The sequence below is a fragment of the Thunnus albacares genome, chromosome 19 (assembly GCF_914725855.1).
Source record: "Thunnus albacares chromosome 19, fThuAlb1.1, whole genome shotgun sequence".
NCBI lineage: Eukaryota > Metazoa > Chordata > Actinopteri > Scombriformes > Scombridae > Thunnus > Thunnus albacares.
The window spans coordinates 12142860-12163534 of record NC_058124.1 but is presented as its reverse complement, the minus strand read 5'-3'; the positions used below and the strand labels follow the sequence as shown (position 1 = coordinate 12163534).

Genomic DNA, 20675 nt, shown 5'->3' with positions numbered 1-20675 from the left:
GAACAGGTGGAATATCCTCAACTGGCCGAGTCAATCACCTGATCTCTGAATATGCTTTCCACTCGCTGAAGACCAGACGAAGGTAGAGAGATCCCACAAGCAAGAGCTGAAGGTGGCTGCAAGGAAGGCCTGGGAGATCATCACCAGAAGAAAATACAAACCTATGGGTCCAGAACTTCAGGCAGTCATATGTCATGTTATATATTAAAGGACAGGTTCACAATTTTTTTGTATGTCCTCAAAAAATTGTTGGGTTTCTTGTTTTAATCATTCGTCCTTTCAGCGTAAATGATGGGGGACAAAATCGACAGTCCTGCACAAAAATGTATTTTAAGGTTTACTTAATATGAGGTTTCAGCCATCGAAATTTGTCAAATCAAATCAGTATCTTTTAACATTACAGTATTTTTAGTGCCAAATTCCCTCTTTTTGTTATGATCCTTCCACTACAGCTGAACAGGAAAACACTGTCACTCAAGACACAAAGGATTTCTTTGCAAAAAAAAAACTATAATTGTGAAAGATATCCACTTTATTTGACTAATTCAGATGGCTGAAGCCTCATTTTATCTTCAGATTAACTTAAATACATCAAATACAGCTAGCAAAACCTGTTTGGATGTTCATATGGGCACCTGACTATTGTTTTAAGACAGACTTGAAAAATTGTGACTTCATGTTTATCTGGCCATGTCTGAACTAAACTTTGGCCACTATGTGTTAAAAGTGCTCCCACACATTTCTTACTATATTGATGTTCTCAAATTAAAGCTGATACTTGGAAGTTTAGTGTAATATCAATTCTTTTATTTCCAATTCAATACGCTGAAGCACAGAGCCTGGACAGCACAACTGTCCAAATGCTTTCTGTCTGAATTGTATGTTTAAGTAATTGGTTTATGTGTTTAAGTTAGGAAATGCCACACAAATTTCTGAAATGTTGATTGGCTGTTGCTACAGTATATAGATCACTGGTCATTTGGTTTTTGCTTCATCTATAAGAGTGAGATTGTCTTTTTTAAATCTTATCTTCCAGCCTCCATCCACATACAGATAGAGACTGATCAAAAACCTGCAAGTGTCATTCAAATACAGTAGGATCCAAAAGTCTGAGACCACTTTCCCATTCAGACTTTTGTGTCACAACCCTGCAACAGCTTGAAATGAAATTTTGAAATGAAGAAACTTGATTTTTTTTTTTTTAAATATCTCCAAATGAATTTTATTCCTGCATGTGTACAGAATATAATCAATCAATGTAATGACATCAGTTTACACATGAAAATAAATAATAGTTAACAGTGTACTACAAGTATAAAAGCATTGTTTGCAAAAATAGACTATATAATCACTGCTTTCCAAAAATATTTCCTTATAAAAAGTATTCGTAACAACGCTGCACAAGTTATTTCTCTCAATCTAGAAATCAACATTGAAATCAAGTCACTGTGTTAAGTATACATTGTATTTCCAGTACAAGTAACCCACAATAATGGATTTTCCTATGACTTATAAATAACACTTTTCACCACGTATAAATAGGTGTAATAAGTTATGCAATAGTGGGCTGAACATATAACATTCATACAGTAAAGACCCCCTGTCGCTACAGCAAAGACTAAAGATTCCCTGAGGTATTTCCTTCTTTTCTGATTTCACTGTTTTTCTCTTTTCAACATTTGGTAGGCCTAATATGCCATATCCCTATTGGCCATGCTTCCCATGCGCATCTCTCTTTTTTTCAACGCCAGCTTGCCATCACGCAAAAAGTAGTGAAGCTGGCGCAGGATGCAGTGCGCCGTCATCTTTCTGTGGAAAGTGTTGGGGTTGTCCAGCTCCTTCAGCAACTGCTGCTCCTGGCTACTGCTCAGCTCTGAGACCCGTTCGGGATGCCTCATCTGTGGGGCGGGAGTGACATGCTGATGTAATGTGACAAGAAAGTGCTTTATCATGATATCAAACCTAACATATAATGCAGGAGCAGGCCCTTCACAATAAGATGTGATCAAAAAACAAAAGATGTTTATGCAAAAATACAATTTTGAAGTGTTCATACTTAATGTTTTTCAATATTTTCATTTGGTGCTACTTAAAATACTTCCACTCCACCACATTTCTGAGGGAAATATTGTATTTTTTACTCTTATACAGTACATGAATTTGCCAGTACTTACTTAATGCATCAGTAACAATAATCCAGTAATGTAATATGTAATATAACACTGACAGGAGGCGTATTGCTCAATAATGAGTACTTTTACTTAACTGATATTTTAAGTATGTTTTTCTGATGTACTTCAGTAAAAGTACATCATAAAACATAAAGACAAATTCAAGTTCCTGAGGTTGTGTGACACACACAGGCCAACGCATTGGATAAACACAGCTACAAATTCAAATGTTATGTGTAGTTTTTTGAAGTGTTTATCCAGAAAGATGCAGCATCTCTAACTCACCTTTCCTTTGATCAGATCGATCAGGTGGCCGATGTAATATCTGGCCTCTGTGAGGATCAAGCTGCCGGGGTACTCCTTCTCCACATGCTTCAGAAGTACCTTGTATGTTTGCAGGCCACTGACCAACCTGTGAAGACAAGCCTCCTGGAAAGAGAGGAGAGGAAACCAGCTGTCAGTAATCACATGAACTTAGTCTCTTTGGTCAGTATAGCAGAATCTGAAAGGAGAAGACAAACCTTGCTGAAGTTGGAGAGGGGGCAGCCTGCAGGGAGTGATGAGGTTTTGTAGTGCTCCAGAAATAGATATTTCATTTCATTTTTGAATTCAACTTCAAACTAATGAGAGGAGGGGGTGATAAGAGAGAAATGATAGAAGACAGGAATGCAGTTTACGTTGCCCAGAAAATGAAAACTCCAACTGTGACTGTAAAACTTAATAATCAACTCCAACAATACCACAGTTTAGTGAAAGTCTTTGAAAATTTCTGAACATTGTTGTGTCTAAGTACATTTATAGCCACAAGAAACCGGAGTCAAATCCCTTGTATGCATAAAAACATGTGGCCAATAAAACTGATTCTGATAAAGTGCTTACCTCCTTTTTATGGCGTTTGGTGGCACCAAGGATCGAGTCCCAAATCTGGGAGTCGCTAAGCTCGTCAGAAGCCACCACATCCTCCTCACCTGAGGGGTCACCTGCCGGATTCTCGGTAGTCGCGTCTGTAACTGGAGCTCCGGTAGCGCACAGCACCAGAGCTGCTAGAATGACTGCAGAGAGCCAGTAAGCATCTGTGCGGTGGGGAAGAGCAATGAATGAATGAATGAACGAAAAGAGGAAGAGACGCAGGAAACATGCAGAGTGCAAATCACTTACTGAGCATAGAGGTCATGTTGCGCTGCTGGTAACCACTTGCTGAGTTTCCACTGATGCTGAGGGCTGTCAAGGCCAAAGGGAGTTGTCTTGTCTTTGCGATGGGCTGACATTTTATATTCTGCGGACTGGAGGGATTTCCCAATAACTCCCTGGAACAGCCACGGAATTAATTGATTTGCGTCAAGCATCCGGTTTGGCATCACCAATGGTTGATGGTGATTTTTGATGAAGATTGTGGGAGTGTTCATCTTCAAAATGACCGATGAGAGCAGGAACTTCGTTTAAAAAACTGCTTTTATTGTTTGCTTGATTATCAAAGTTAAAGTATAAAGTGCCACTTGAGCAATTAGTTCAATAATTGAAACTAATAAAACCACACGTGCGCGCACACACGTGCGCGCACACACGTGCGTTTGTGTGCGCGTACAGCACATACAGTTCAGAAAAAAATCCCTGATATTTTCAGCTAATTAATTAAACGGAAAACCCACCCAAAACCATACATTTGCATAGTCTAATGACTTGTGATAGTAAAATCAACATCCAGATCAAATAAATACTTAATAAGTCAAGTGTCACCCGGATAAGACGTCAATGTTAAGGTGGAATTTTAATTTCAATAACAAATGTTTTCTAGCCTTCTCCAGTCTGCATCCTGGAGTATTTCTTTAACCCCCCCAACATAATTTAGTCATAAGCTCAGAGAGAGAAACTTTTTGGTTGCAAAATTAAATTCCCTTGGACTTACCCCAAAAGCATATGTCTCATATGCTTACAGTGTGCAGACCAGTACGGCCCCTGGGGTCCTCTGGCACGAGTCTGTTTGTTAAACGTAAACTTAAAACCTACCTCTTCAGCATGGCTTTTGATTAAGAATCGTTTGTAGACATTACATTATATACATTACATTTGTATCGTAAAATTGTATTCTATTTTATTTTATGTGATTTCATTATTATTAATAGGCCTATTATATATATGTATATTTACCCATCTTATTGATTTTATTTGTCTTTGTTTTGTTATGTTTTTTATCTATTTTATCTAGTTTTGTAGTCTAGCTTTTATTTAACTCTGTTTTTATTATTATTATTATTATTATTATTATTATTATTATTTCTTTATTTATTTTAACTACTATTACTGTTATAATAGTTTTAAAATCTATTGTATTACATTTTCATGATTTTTATTTCAATGTTTCAAATTGTTTTTTGGGGATTTTTTGTTTTGTCTATTTTTGTTTTTGTGGTCTACACTTGATCTGTCCTATTATCGGCTTGTCAGTCATCTGTGAATCACTTTGAACCGCACTAGTTCTTACATACATCTTACAGTGCACTTTGACACATCATCAGTGATGCAATATGGAGTCATTGGGTGTTTCGGGTCTTTCAACATTCATGCACCCTTGCCCAGGCGAACCAGCCAGGGTTGATCATGCCCTAGCTTGTGTCCAAGTGGCCTGTGTAATCCACGGATCCCCCCTCTTGATTATAGCCATCTGGATCCCTTGTCTGCAGCCTCAGTGGTGTTTTTGATGTTTTTTTTCCTGTGCAATCCTGTGATACCAAGGAGCTTGAGGGCCCTGTAGAATGACTGGCCAGCAAAGCCTCTGCAGCCCACCTCAATTCAATAGGGACACATTCACCCGCCATTCGCCATGTCTGGCCTTACTTTGCTCACTGCGATGGTTTTTGGGAACTTGAGCTTCTTCCCCAGGTCAACTTTCAGCTGCCAATCCCATACAATGACTAGGAGCCCACCCTACACCCTACACTCACCCTACACCCACCCTGAGCCTGTGGTGTCTCCCTTGCCTTGATAAACTCTTGTCTTGTCTTGTTGCGCGCTATTATTTGGCTTGGCTGATCCCCATGCAGATGGAATTGGCTACTGCCTTCAGGACCTGGTCATGAAGCCAGCGATAGTGTCCCTCTCCCAAAGCCTTCGGGAAACAGCTGAGGATGTGTTCGAGTGATTCTCTTCTCTGACACAGGGGGCTTGAACTCCTCAGTCAGGCTGCTGAATCGGAGCCATAGTTTGCTTTTCTGGTGGTTCAAGGCAATGCTGTTCAGGCTTCATGGCAGGCCCAGCCATTTGCGGAGGAAATCACTGACCTTTCTCTCGTAATCCTCAACTGTTGTCAGTGAGACCTTATAGACCAGTAGGGGCCACAGGAGATGACAAAGGATATCAACCCTGATTTGTCCACTGTCATCAGCGATGACTCCAATTCCCCACTGATTGACTTGAGTGATGCATTGTCTTTCAGGGTGCTATCAAGGACCTTGCCTAGGCTCTTGACTAGCTTCTCAGTAATCTGGATCTGGATGCCTCCTATGGCGAAGCAGAATTTATCCATTACCTTTCCCTGTTTCAACACCAGTGCCCTTGATATTCTGGCTTGAAGCACATTCGTACCCATACGATGATTCCCTCAAGGCCTTGGAGGATCCATCTGCATCCAGGCACCAAAGTAGTTGTCACCATTAGGTCATACATGAAGGCTCTGATAGGGGGCTGTCGGACTCCAGACTTGGTCAGGGGGCCTCTACACTCCACTTCTGCTGACTTTACCAACATGTTTGTGGCATGTATGGAAGGAGCTATACAAATAAAGTTTGATTGATTGATTATGTAAGATATTCTTCCCCTCACATGACCAGCTGAAATGATCAATATCCATCAAATTGTGCCATCAAGCAGGTATTTTTGTTACCCAGATAGTTGTATTAAATTAATGTTTCTACAAAGATATATTTCTACAAATTCATTTTTGAGCATATGCTATATCTCCTGAAAATCAAAGATTGTCTTGTTAGTCTTCTTGTTGTTTCTTTACAGTGACACTGTCTGTCACATTCCTTTTCCAGTATTAGTCATGATACCAGAGTTTTCTATGCATGAGTTTGACCAGTTCAGGACATTTGCATGAATGAAAGAATGAAAGAATCTAAGTGACTGTATTTTGTACATTGTGCCCACTTTATAAGTGAAAGTCAAAAAGAAAGAACCTTACCAATCGAGTTACCAAGAAAAGAGGAACTATTGAGACACATTAGTCTCTTCGTCTTAACAGGGTGTAACGGGTCAGGGTGGAGTGAGAATTCTACATTACACATACATGAGGGTACAAAATGATGAGCTAAAGAAAATGTGGAGATGTTTGCCCTGCTGAATCATGTACAGGCAACTAAAGTGGAAATTTGTCCCACTTGGTAGAGTGGGGCTGTGCTTGTTTATGGCTATTTTAATGTTCTCCATTAGGTTCTTGTTTGTAATTCCATGAAACACCACACAGATCTATTAGAAATGCAAAACAACAAAAGTATTAGATTTCCCAGTTGCATGCAATAAAATCTCTCTTTGGGTGCTAAAAATTTTAATTTCGCTACCAGAAGAAAGTATCTCAAATTAAAATCTTAATCTTGGGAAAAAATGAGCCACACAACATAACATATTAGCTCTTACTCCATTTAATTAGCTAGCTGTTTCTAACTAGAATCAAATATTATTACAGCTGAAAAAAATAGTTGATTAATCAATTAATTGTCAGAACATTAATTGGCAAAAATTTTGACGACAGATTAATTCTTTAAGTTTTCTTTAATCAGTCCTAAAGGCCACACATTCTGGGATTGCAGCTTTTCAAATGTGAGTTTTTGACGCTTTTCTGTGTGTATATGATTGAAAATGAAATATTTGGGGGGTTTTGGACTGTTGGTCAGGCAAAACAAGACATCTGAAGATGTCACATTGGGCTTTCAGAACTTGTGGTGGATATTTTTCACAATTTTTGATATTTTACAGACTAAATGATTAACAGACTGAAAAGAAAATCTACATATTCAACACTTATGAAAATAATAGTATAAACAGATACATGTAAGTGTCATGTGATTTTCCTGCATTCCACAACTAAAGAAGTCAAGTTAACAGAGCCAAAGATTAGAAAGTTATCAGGACTTACTCACTTGTGTTGAAGCAATAGATTGGCTTGACTTTAAAACCTTTTTTTATTCTATTAACTTGTAATTAATCAAGAGGTTCCCTCAAACATGGTTCCCAACACAGGGGGCTAGAACCAAAAGCCAACAAGAAACAAAAAAAGCAAACTAATATGAAGTCATGGGATGATCAGTAAATCAAGGCAAATTTGCCTAATTTAAAATAAAATATCGCACATGATACAAATAATAATTATGAAAGATCTGTCTCATGGGCTAAATAAACACACCATTTTTCACACCGTTTTTCTCCTAGTTCTGTCTGGAGCCTTACGTAGTAGCTCAAAAAAGGTTAAGAACTGTAACATTTCAAAACACTTGAACAAATGACCTTCCAATTACTTGAGAGCAACCTTTGTGAACTTGAGAAATGTCATTCCAGGTTTGGTGCTTTTTATGTTGCCATTTCATAGAAAGATCATGTTACATCTTCCACAAAGTAAATTTTGGTGCACCACAAGGCTCAGTTATAATCCCATTGTAATTCTGTCAATATACTGTAAATGCTTCATCTCACTAATACCATCTGTACACTGCATTTATTTGCCATGCAGATAAATAAACAGCCAGATTGAATTTTACATTCAATATTATACTTTTGTTCATTATATGTACTGAGAATATTTCCTAAACTGAACAAAATTTTTGATCTTCTCCACTATATTGCTTAACTTTGACCCAGCTCAGAGAGATTTTTTCTCGGCTGCTGCCTGAATCATGAATTAAATATGAAAAATATTGCTTGATAACTGTGTTACTGTATTGTACTCCTTACTCCTTATTATTTTGTAGCTGGTTTTGATAAGATGTAATAGATGACATGAGCTATCACCGTACCATTTACCACCATGCACTCCATCTGCTTCCTGTATGCGACCCCAGCAGAGGGTTTCCTCATCTTCCTCCCTTCCTTGGAATGCTCTCCCTGCTGCGATACTAGACGTAAATCCTCAAATGTGTTTTTCATTCCCACGTAAACCTTGTTTATTTTCTCTATCATGGGGCTAATCACCGCCTTGTATTCCAGAAGTGACTCAGTTGAGTTTAGGATACTGTAGTTCACAACAGTTTATATTCTTGAAGGGAATGACGTGAGTGCAGGTACGTGTCAGTATTTGCTGTCTCCTTTTTCCTTTCCTTTTTTTTCTGTGGATATGATATTTATGGTCCTAGACTTTTTGTCTTGTCATGTGTGAAGCGCTGGCCTATGGTGACCAAGGTGGAGTCCCCTCGCCAGGAGGATTGATTGCTCTCTGTAAGGCCTTTGCAAAAGTTTCTTTTTCCCCCTTAAGAGATTCCATACGTATTCCTTACTAGTATGTAAGATTGATGTTTTCTTTTTCTGTATCAAAATGGAAGTGTGAAATGTGATTTGACTTTGGTTGTGTGGTGTTCATCAGTTCAAATTCTATGATAAAAAAGCATATCACTATCCAGAGTATTCTACAGTACATCATCATTTTATGACTGGGATATGACACTCATAACCCGGATATGAGCTTTGTACTTCCGATATATTATATACCAGTAACTTACACACATTGTTTTCTTGTAATCAAGAGAATGAGGGGGAAGCATGTGAAAGACATCATGGCACTACTGTAACTTGCCTGAATACCTCATTTCCTTTTTCCTTAAACGTTCAGAGAAAAGTCACCTTCCTGCACAAACCTTCAGTTATATGTTTCTTTCTTTCCTCACATTCTCCTTTCAAATACCAATTATGTGCAGCTACCTTGCTGCCATCAACATACTGTTCATTATGTGTCCATTAACGCTACATTCCACAGGCTCTGTGAGATGCTGCATGATCAAAATATTTTATTCTTTTCAATTCCCCTCTACTTCTATTTTAGATATGTAACTTTCCCTCTGTCAGATGGCATTACGCACGGGGAATCAAACCGAAGAACTCCCAAATTGGGTCAGTACCCAATCTACGTACCAGTTGATGCAGTTCTGCTCTCTTGGGGATGTTGTAACAATGGGTTTACATCCACTTTTGATCAGGGGGTGTTTTGGTACTTTCAGTGGACAATCTGAGACTTTAGAATAGCTCAGTGATTGCAGGGCCGTGTGTGAGGTTATTGGGAAGTGCCGAACCTAGACAATTCTGTCTTTATCTGTTTCATTTTTGTCTTTTTCTGTTTTTGTTTAAGTGAGCTCACTAAGAAAAAATCCAATCAATCATGTTGATATGGCAATAAAGCATATCCTGAAGCTGTCTGTCTCCTTAACACTCCAAACATAGCACTGCAGGCCACTCAATGAGTTTAAATAATTGTTTAATTATTATAAATAATGCACTTGAAGCACTTTATCTAGTGGGTTGCTTGATGTTGCTGCTAATTTCCCTAGTGTTTTATCTATGGTGTTCTTATGCGTTGGAATTCATTTTACCCATTTATTTTATACTTTTACAATTATTTTATGGGTTGGATATTACCGATCTGTTTTATATTTTTGTTTAACATATTATGTGCTTTATGAGTGAGTGGTTTTACTATTTTTGTCTTTTTCTGTTTTTGTTTAAGTGAGCTCACAAATCCCAATCATGTTGATATGGCAATTAAGTACTGAATCTTGAATTCTCTTCCCCTGCTGAGGAGCTAAAAACACACTTTGAATTTGAACAGTGGACATGCAAAGTTTTGACTAATAAATCTATCCCAATTCTGAACTCTTAATGCATTGAGATGTATTCATGGATTTAATTTCTGTGTAATTATCCTGCTTGGTTCTCTTGTTTGGGAGGAAAGTCTGGTGAGCTAGAAGCAGTAGTTCTGACTCTCAGTTCTGCTTTCTGGTTTTGGAACCAAATTAATTTATGATCTATTGCAAAAATCCACAGTATGCGCACTCCATCAACCACAGGCATCCCCCTCTTTACTGCTGGAAATTAACTTAATATAGTCATAAAATACAATGTCTACTTCTCTAAAATTAACACGCAAAGCAATTTGTCTAGGATGTGTGTATTTGGGTTTGTGTACACATGTACTATGTGTGTGTAAAGTTTGCACTCAACTTCTCTACTTTGTTCCTTTGCATTTTGTAAGGGGCTTAGCATCGATAACACTAAGCAGCTTGGCGTGCAAGCACAATATGGTTTTTGCGGGCTATTTCTCTGACTGTGGATGCTCTAAGAAAACAAAGAATCTTCCAAGTATCAATGTAACTTTCATTGAAAATATCCATATCACCTCCCTGTGACCCCTGTTTTTATAAAATGATGATTCAAACTTATTATGATGGTTATTTGGGTGTAATAATGCATGGTTACAGTACCTTTAAATAAAATACAGTACAATACAATACAGAGGATGAGTTCCATAGTTGATTCTTGATCTTGGGAACAGCAGTTCACAATACAATCTCACCCTAAGGTCAATTTAGCTGCTGTTCTGGAGCTTTTGATCATATCACATGATCTTCATCAGCAGACAGCATTGCTGTTATTTCTTGCTTTCAAAGTGAACTCAACTGTGAAGCCAATGTGGATGATGAGTTCTTGGAAAGAAAAAGCTCCAAAAAACACAGAAACTTGAACATCTACAATTACATGACAAGTGAGCCCCTCCATGCATGTCATGCAAAAGAAGTGTGACTCTGAGATTAGCATTGTCACCTCACAAGAAGGTGCTGGGTTCAAATCCACCTGCTAATTGGGGCCTATGTCACTGATATATGAGTTATAATGTTATAAACCACACAGACCCGCATCAAACCAATGACAAACTAAATCATGTTCATCCAAGGCAGGACTGGAATGACCTAAAATGACATCATCTGAAGGCCTCATCAGTCTTTCTGAATATCTTTACAATCGAAAACAGTGGTTTCAAGAAAAAGAGAGAAAAAAATGAACAAAGATCATATGTATGACATTTTAATACGTTTTAGCTGTTATTTGTTTTTATACTTATTATGCTTTAATGATTGTAATGAATACCATGTAATAAACAACACAACACATTTAGTTCCCTTTACAGGGAACAAACAGATTAACTACACTATGAAACACTTTCACGTAAGCAGTGAGAGTATCTCTTGCTCAATTTCCCACTTTTTTGATTTTGCAGTTTCGCAGTAGAAATGATGATCAGCCAGTATAGTGGAACTGTGGTAATACTCCTCTCAATGTTGTGACTAACATTACAACTCATATGAGGAATAATATTGTAACATTATAACTCATATGTCAACAAACTGCTTCAATCTCACTCAGGTTCATTGTGGGGTACAAGGCTAATAATAGTTACATAATAGTTACTCTCAAAAACATTATTCAGCATTTTTGAGTGCATTCTCTGGCCACTTGGCAGGCTTCCTCTTGCTCTTTGGTTTTGTTTTTGTTTCTCTTATGCTTCTAAACTCTAATGATTAAAAAGAGAGCGATCAAACTGGTTACAGTATATATTTTTATGATCATAACCCCCCACCTTCACTTGTGGGTCAGCATGTGCATATACCTTTATTAATACATCTTGCCTTGTTTATTTCATTTACTTGCATCAGTTATATTAGAGACAATAATTGCCTATTATCTATTAATGAATCCATCAAACTGGTATTATCTTATAACTCACTCTAAGATACTATCTCTGTCTTAATTGCACCCTGAGAAAAGAAAGTCTAGTATCAAAATCAGTCAGATCCTCTTTTTTTTTCCTTTCGTTATCAATGAAACCAAATTCGGGGAAATTCTGTTTATTTTTTGTTGAGTAAGTCATTCTATGAATTGATGTTCTATGAATGGTGTATCATCAGGGTAGTCTGGTTCTCACGAGTTTAAAATAAACTCATCCGTTTGTCAAAATAAGGCAAATAAGGAGAACCCTGCACATAATTTACTGACTTTGAATGTGAACATACAATATACACTATATGTCTGTATATATGTGCACACAGTATTTCTTTTTTCTTTCTTTATTTCTTCTTTGTAGTTGCAGTTTAGTTCCACTTATTTATACTGTATGTGTTCTACTACATTGTAATACAATTATTAGGCAGACACTTTTTCCAAATTAAGTTTATTTTTTCACACATACACATCTGGAGAAAGTCCGGGTGACCAAATACCTTGATATCGATATTGCAACAATATTGTAGGGATGACTATTGGCGCTTTTACAAAATATTTACACAGTAAGATTTTTGATAAATAATCATCAGTAATGTGGATATAATGACTAAGTGGATAAAGGCAGATACTAGAACAGCTAGTCTGGTAAGTTCAGAAAATTACATCACTTTACTATAATGCAGCCTTCAAAACCAGGAAAAGACAACATTTATGCTGTATCACAATATTATGATATCCAAAATCTAAGACAATATGTAGTCTCATATAACGATATTGATATTATATCAATATACTGCCCAGCCCTAGCCCATTTTAACCAAAGAGGCCAGACTGGGGCTAGCTGTTGTTTTAGAGGGGCCAGAAAGATATTTAATAATTTAGTATGTAAGAAATTACATCATGACAAAACTACATCTAAAGAAATGAAGGACAGAAATTAAGTTTCGTCTGACTACATGTAGACAGAACACTGTAACACAACAGCTTCAGTATCCAAAAAACCTACAATACATTATATGATCTCTTTGCTGCATTATTGTTAAGAAGATAAAGAAAATAAATTCTTTCTTTCATGGAAGGGAATTATGTCATATTTAGTGTCCCACTGCATTAGTTGCTGTTGGTCAACTTGTCTGTTTATTAACAGAACTCCGTTGTTTCTAGCTAACCAGTCTGGTTACCCACCTGTGCGCTGGTATTTGACTTTTCTTCCCGAAAACAAATAATTTTGAAAATATTTGTATGAAACAAATATTCATAAAAAACCCACTATTTGTGCTTTGCCGAATAATGTATTAGTATTTGGGCACACCCCTTGTATACAGTATGACATGTTTGTGTAATCATCATGTCATATACAAAAAACATACAGTATGTAATATTAAGATACCACAGAACATTATATCAAATCTGTGTGAAATAATCCTCCAAAACAATGTACACAAACCTTCATTAATCATAAAGAAATAGGGATCAGTGATATGGATACAATTTTTTTTATCATAGATTGTATTATTTTATTTACATTTTCTAGGAATTCAGCTAAGTAACCATTCATAGAAATAATGAAATGGGGATGTCTGTTTTTGGCTAATACGGTGATCCTTACAAATCGAGGTACTTCACCACACTCATGCAAATAATCCTGAAACTCCAATATTACCATAAAAAGTCCTTCTCATCAGTTTTCAACATTGCTTCCTATGACCTAATACAACCAGGGATATTAAAGAGATAGATACCTCAGTATAAACAATATGGCAAAATCTCTGACAATTGACAATCATCTCACAGTATATGTCATTATAATGCCCAAGCTGATGAATTTATGTTTTTACATTTTCCTTTTGGTATTATAGTTTATAGCTTCTCTCTCTCTCTCTCTCTCCCGTTTGTGATGTTTTTCCCTATTCTTTTTTCTTTTCTCTTAAGGCAAACATATTCATAATATTGTAAGAATGCAATAATCTTGCAGTGTAAGTATCTGAAATTTAAATTGCGCACTTACAATACAATAAAGTAAAAACTAAAGATGAGTGGGTGACTCTTTTTCATTACTGAAAAAATGAAAGTGAAAATGAAGTTTTGCAGTCATTGGAAATATTGTGTGGTTAACAGTTGCACGTACCTCTGTGGTTCCCACAGGAATGTAATAGTACTTTTTTAAAAAAAAAAAAAGTGCTCAGTGCTATATCTAGCCTAAGATACCTTTTCATATAAAAGACTGAGTGCAGTATGTGAGCACTGGTGTCTCTCTAAGCTCTCTACTCCCACCTTCCCAAAGGTGCTCTCTCTTGTGCACTACAGTGTCTGATCTTAAAAACATTGAATTTTTCAAACCTTGGGCTCCTAGTCACATGCTTGAAAAATCACTAGAGTATCCAAGGCGATTGAAGTAAACAATGTGATTGCTGAAGATGAAAGTCCACACACTGTAGCTCCCCTAGATGCAGTTTAATGAGACGTCCACTGATGACGTTTTGAGCTACATGCTCTTCTTCAGACTAAATGAAATATATACATTCACCATCTTAAATAGATCAGAGGCTCCAGTCACATGACAATCACATGATATATGTGCAAAACCCATTCTGTCACTGATCAACATATTATATGCAAGTGCCAAGACACACATGTAAAGATAACAATAATAAATACATATAATATAAACAAATATATAATACAAAGAAATATAGAAAGGTCACTCAGATCACAATAGAAATAGATGGCTAGATTTATATAAATGCACCTCTATATTCTAAAAAAATGTCCATCATTTCATCATTATTTAAAATACAATATAATAAATAAATATATACTACAATAGAAAACCCTTGGATGTTTACCCAAATATGAAAAATACAAGGGATAACCATGTCATAAATAAAATAATGCAGATATTAATAAACAGCATGAGAATTAATTTTACCTGACAAGAACATGGGAGCAATAAGTAAACAATCACAGGAATGGTCTGATATTAAAGTCCTCATTCAGACCCCTTGGTGTGTGAGTATCCAGTGTATAAATCCAGAACAGTTCTCTCCTCAGGAGTCGAGAGTCAATGTCGCTTCCTCTCTGGGGGCATTTAATAGGAGTGGATATGTTGTGCTGGGCTTTTTTAAAATGGACAGCCACTGGGCTTGTTACACCCTGGTTACAAATGGCACATCTGTGTTCAGTGATCCTAGTTTTGAGGGCCCTTGTTGTTTTTCCAATATAAGTAAGACCACAGGGACATTTAAGAATATTAAGCATATAACATTTACATCATGTTGCAAGATATGATGCCCTTGATATTGAAGCTTCTTCCTGAGTGAGGATAATTGAAGGTAGAAGAAGAGCATGTACCTGGAAACGTCACCGGTGGATGTCTCATTAAACTGCATCTAAGGGAGCTACAGTGACTGGACTTTCATCTTTCTTTTGTACATTGTTTCTTTGGTCCTGTTTGAAGTTTATTGGATGTGCCCGTCTACTGCACTTGTTTATTGCTGAAGAGGTTGGAATAAAGCCTGTGACATCGCAATGCAGTTCAGACTGCAGTTCATCTGGGCTGCTGCTAGATGGCAATCTTGCAGCAGCTATGATCACAGTTCATAGTCATCTTTGACATCCTGAGGCAAAGGACTGTTCAGTGCTTTGCCCAAGCAATACAGCCATATAATGGCTTTTTAATTGTCTCAGCTGGAATTTCAGCATCACCCTGAAGTCTGTTAGGAAGTTTGGCAACCTATGTTTGGAAGCAAAGGTTTTAGAGTCATATTTCATATTTTGTCCCCAGTGTAAAAGCTATAAAGTACAGCTGAGGCTGATGGGAATGTCATTAGGTTTGCAGATATTAAACCAAAATATTGAACAAATTGAAATCTTGACCTGATGACGACGCTAATGAGAGAGAGAGAGAGAGAGAGATCTATCCTGGTGGCGCTACATGACAAGTCAGGGGATGACCAAAGTGGGCAGGATTCCTCCTCTGGGGACCTTGAATGTCTGTACTAAATTTCATCATCAAAGTAGTGGTCCAACCGATGCTTATACCATGGCTAAAGAAAGTATATCTTTAACTTAGTCTGTCATGCACATAAGGGCAGGTCAATTGCCTTTAAGTGCACAGAATAGTATCAGCACTTTCATGGTGTGAGCCTCGCTTCCTTCTTGCTTCTGTTCTTTTATACATGACCTTATCTGTCATACTGTGTTTAGTTATAGCTTCAAGTTCACTTTAATATGGCGCTCCTCTACTCAGTTTCCTTTTGATTCAGCTCCATCCTCTTGTCTGCTCTCCTGTCTTTTTCTCACTGCCCTGCTGGCGTCTCTCCCTCTTTCCCATCCCTCCTCTTATCCTTCACTCCCCCCCCCACTCCTCCTCCTCATCCCCTTCCCTTTGTGCCTTTTTCTCAGGCCACTGTTTTCGCCTCTTCTCCTCTTTTTCCCTTCCTCTGGCGTTCCTTCTTCTTCCTCTTCTCCTTCCATGGATGGAGAGTTCCAGAAGAGACGAAAGGAATTGTATCTCCGCTCAGTTCGCCACAGGCAGTCTTCAATATTTAATCAAGAGTGCATTTGTTTGAAGAGAGCTCTGAATATGTGTGTGAGTGAATGATAAAGAGAGATGTCTGACCATGTGTGTGTGTGTGGATACTGTATTTGTATGCAGGAGAGAGGCAGAAAGAAAGATAGAACTGTGTATATTTGCGTGTGTGGTGACAGTTTTGGGATGAAAGGCTTTCTCCAGTCCTCGGTAATTGGTTTACTATCTCTTTCTCCCGGCTTCGGCCCTCTTGTTCCTCTTACGCTTTCTTCTCCCCACCTCTTATCCTTTTCTCCACTTTTCCCTGCCCCAGTAATCAATTCTTCTCCCTGTACATCATCATGTAAACCTGCTATACTCTACGGTACTGTATGCTCTACTACGTATAGGGCTCATTCATTCAAATGCTGTACTATCAGGTTAATTTGATTTTGCTGTGTGTGCATGTGTGACTCTGTATGTGTATATCAGCGGCTGGTCTCGGTGGTCCCCGGGGACTGCAGAGCAGCATATTTCATCATCCTCCAGACTCGGCACAAGAAAGCCCAAAGTCCCCTTCTCTTCTTTTGCCACTTCAGCAATTCAGCAAACTGAGTGTTTTCCTTATTTCCTTCTTTCACTTTCAGGCGGTCTAAATACAAAATTTGCTGCTTTTTTTCAGACTTACTGTAGAGCTATTGATGTGCTGCATGCTAACTCCTCACTGAAATCTTTTGAAAAGGAGCTTCTGGGCTTCTGTAAAGAGAGAATTCTGATTATCGTTGTCCTCGTCAGTTTTGTCCAATGTGACAAAATGCACCACTTTGCAGGAATCATATCCAATGTTTGTGTGTGTGTGTGAGCAAAATCTTTAGTTTGGTTGTATTCCCTTAAACAGTTATCAGATTCAGACGGCAGCTATCTACCCAATGATCTGAAAAGGGATTGATGACCTCGGGTTCTCAGTAATTGTGTTTAGCTCTCCTGTAGCACTTTGGCAGATTATGGCACCCATGAGGCCAGAAATTAGATTTTTTTTTCTTTTGCTGAGTAGATCACAAACACAAACATTTGAAAACCTTCCATTATACACAAGCTTCCTTTACTAACTGATGTGAACTGCTGCTTTGCATTTTTTTGACTGCGTGTGTCTCTATAAATGCAGCATGTTGAGCTTTCCACAGAGCCCTACGGTGTGTCAGGCCTGTGTGCAACCTCAATGCACAAACTCCAACCTGAATGCCAGCTAAACTGTATTATATGTTGAAGTGAAATCAATACTTCACAATATTTAACCCTGAGCCTACATGTCTCAACAGCTCCAACATCGCTGGCTTTTCTCTTCACTTTCCCGACACCTTGACTAAAATTTCAAGTTGATCTCAAAAGCTTGCATTCTCGCAGCAGGGTACACCGTACTATAGATCTGCTCTTACTGTTACCATCTGTTTTGAAAAGCTTACTTTCTTTCATTTCTATCTCTGATCACAACATACAATAGTTGCTGCTGACATGCCTTTCTATTGTTTGATTTGTTCTATTTATGGATATATAAGAACACAGCAATCCAAGGGATAACATGTTTAAGTGAGAACACTTATTTCCAACATGGTCCCAAGATATTAAGAAACAGACACAAGACATGTAGCACTCAAGGATTTTAAAACCCAAACTACATGGACAATTGTAATCTGTGAACACAAATATGCAGGAGAATGCCCATTGAGGATATTTTTGTTGAGAGATGACTGCACAACTGTAAAAACTTGATTTAATTATAGGTCTAAAGCCCGAGAAACTACTGCAAGCATTGTGTTACCCTCAATTAAATCAGTTTTTACTGTCATTCAAGGGAAAACGGCTTTGTTGTGTTTAATGCTACACTCAAAGTGAACACAGCCAGAGCTAAAGGGTCTGTAAAATCTGAATCTTTACCTGGATCATGTATGGACTTAGAGGTTTTGTTAGGTTGTAATGTTCATTATTGTCACAGGAAAGGTGACACTGACAAAGGAGGAAAAATAAGTCACGATTTTATGTCTGTGTTGTTGTTCCTTTCCCACATTTGAGTCTAGATTCAGCACCCAACTTGGGTTTAATATGTGAATAAATTAAATGTTACAGCAAACTTTTGAACAAAACTAAAATAAAGATGTTTTCTTCACATGTGTGTGTGATGTGTTATTCAGCTGCCAAGCAGCATGTATGCTAGCCCATTACCTCTGACAGCGATGGTGTTGGTATCTGAGTCCCCGAAAGGGGCCAATTATTCCATATTACAAGTCATATCAGAAAAGCAGACTCGACATCTGAGTTATACAACTGAGGCAAGTGCACTGGAGCTGAACTCTGCTCAGCTTTATGTCATCTAGAGTATCAAGCACAGATCCCCTTAGATCTACTGAATTCAATTAATTCTCTTTCATATCATATTCAGTTGAATTCTTTCATCAAATTTCATGTATTTTCACCCTCTTCCTTAGAGGGCCGTGCTCATTTTTAAGCCATACAGCAAATTTCCTCTTGTCTCATGACTTCTTTGCTGCAAATGTAAAGCCATAAGAAGATAAAGAAGCAAATACATGGCATGTTGCATGTAAAAATAAGCAACAAAATTTAATTGAACACATAATGTTGTTGTTAGATTCAGATTAAGTACAAAAAAAGCTTTGTTTTTCATCATAATGTGATAGATATTGTTCTTTGATGTATCTCACTAATGAATAAGTTAAAAACAAATCTGTACACATAAATTTGCAGGCACAGAATAAAAAATATACTGAATACAACATGTAGGCTGTAACAGCCAATTTAGTTGTATGGGCTAATGTCCAAAGTCTGATATATCTTATTACTCTGTGCCATAGCCCTCTGTTGTCCAAAAACTACTAACACATCAATGAGCCACACTGCTGCACTGTGTTCCTTCAGTTCCTCAAAGAACTTCAATACAGATTGCTATAAATTACATATATCCTTGGTTGTTTTTTTTATGACATAAGACAAATGCATTATTTTGTAAACTTATGAAAATATAAAATAATAGAAAGTATCATTTATATAAACAACATTTTCATTTTGGATCCTGTTGTACAAATTGAGCAAGGTCATAGGTCAATAAATCTTTGTTCGGATTAGGAAAGACAGTTGAAATGAGTTTAAAAAATCATTTTATATTTTCTCATTCTCATTTAGATGGTTATAGGAATCTTTTAAGATTCTTGAAATAGCTTCAGAATTAACAGTAAGTGTTGTTTAGTAAGTGGGTTTGTCAAATCTACCAGGTATTCATTTTCCAGAAAAACAAACGCATTTGCTCTGTGACATGAACATGCTAATACTAGGGCCTCACTGATACTAGATTTTTGAGGCCAATAAACATATTGGTACTCTAGAATTAAAAAATCTGATAGCAAGATATGTGGGATGTTCTTTTTTTTTTTTTTACTTTGTTGATAATAATCCCTTAATTTGGGTTGTTAAAGAACTGAGACAAGATATGTAGCTGCATAATGATTCAGATTCAGATTGTCCAGTAAATTTACATAAAATGGAAATTCGTCTTTGGCACTGGCACATAAGACAATGCACATCATACACAGCAATGCACAATAATTATACATTAAAGGTGGGATAAAATCTTAAAGTGACTACATGGCAAGTGGCAATAATAAACGTGATTATAGAAATCAATAGTGTGACACATAATTACAACTAAAGATGAACTTTTCAGTGGTCTCTACTGGACAAATGATGTAACTGTGCCGTTTAAATGTTTAAACCGTCTCAAACATATCTTTGCCATTTTAGTGCTGTAAAGTCTTGTTCCTTATCTGCTGAGCTATAAAATACACTGATAACCTACTTATCAAGTATTAAGACTCCAGTTAATACATGAAAGGCACACACTTTCACCAGCATGTTATGCGTATACTGACTCTAACAAAGAGGAAAGAGTTTAAAAGTACTGTCTGATGATTACTATTATAGCATTATGAAATGGATTATGAAAATTTATAGAATGAGGAACCACTGTCGGTGTCTCATCTCCAACAACCCACAGCCAGAGCCCTGCAGGGTCTCATGTTTCAGCTCACCTGTCTTCTTTTCAGGTTAAACTGGAATGTAAGGCTCCAAGCTCCAAAGTATTCACATGCTATCAGGACAAAATACAGCTCGAAAACCTGAAAAATTGCCTCCTGAAAGTACCCCACTCACCCACACCTACTCATAAATAGGAT

At 37.3% G+C, this 20675-nt stretch overlaps 1 protein-coding gene across 1 annotated transcript; it reads right to left on the bottom strand.

Annotated features, from left to right (window-relative positions):
* Positions 1-1225: 1225 nt before the first annotated feature.
* LOC122970192 (interleukin-6-like) lies at positions 1226-3592 on the bottom strand. The gene is made up of 5 exons (XM_044336260.1): positions 3330-3592; positions 3051-3244; positions 2693-2791; positions 2457-2600; positions 1226-1898 (listed from the first exon to the last, which is right to left on the bottom strand). Exons 1-5 carry the CDS (start codon positions 3343-3345, stop codon positions 1689-1691), a joined length of 663 nt encoding a protein of 220 aa, XP_044192195.1. The 5' UTR covers positions 3346-3592; the 3' UTR covers positions 1226-1688.
* Positions 3593-20675: the final 17083 nt, after the last annotated feature.

Excerpts from the sequence above, each read along its gene's own strand:
- LOC122970192 (XM_044336260.1), bottom strand. Across the intron at positions 2,792-3,050 it reads CCAAACGCCATAAAAAGGAG|TTTGAAGTTGAATTCAAAAA; the intron begins GTAAGCACTTTA and ends TCCTCTCATTAG. Across the intron at positions 2,601-2,692 it reads CCCTCTCCAACTTCAGCAAG|GAGGCTTGTCTTCACAGGTT; the intron begins GTTTGTCTTCTC and ends CTCTCTTTCCAG.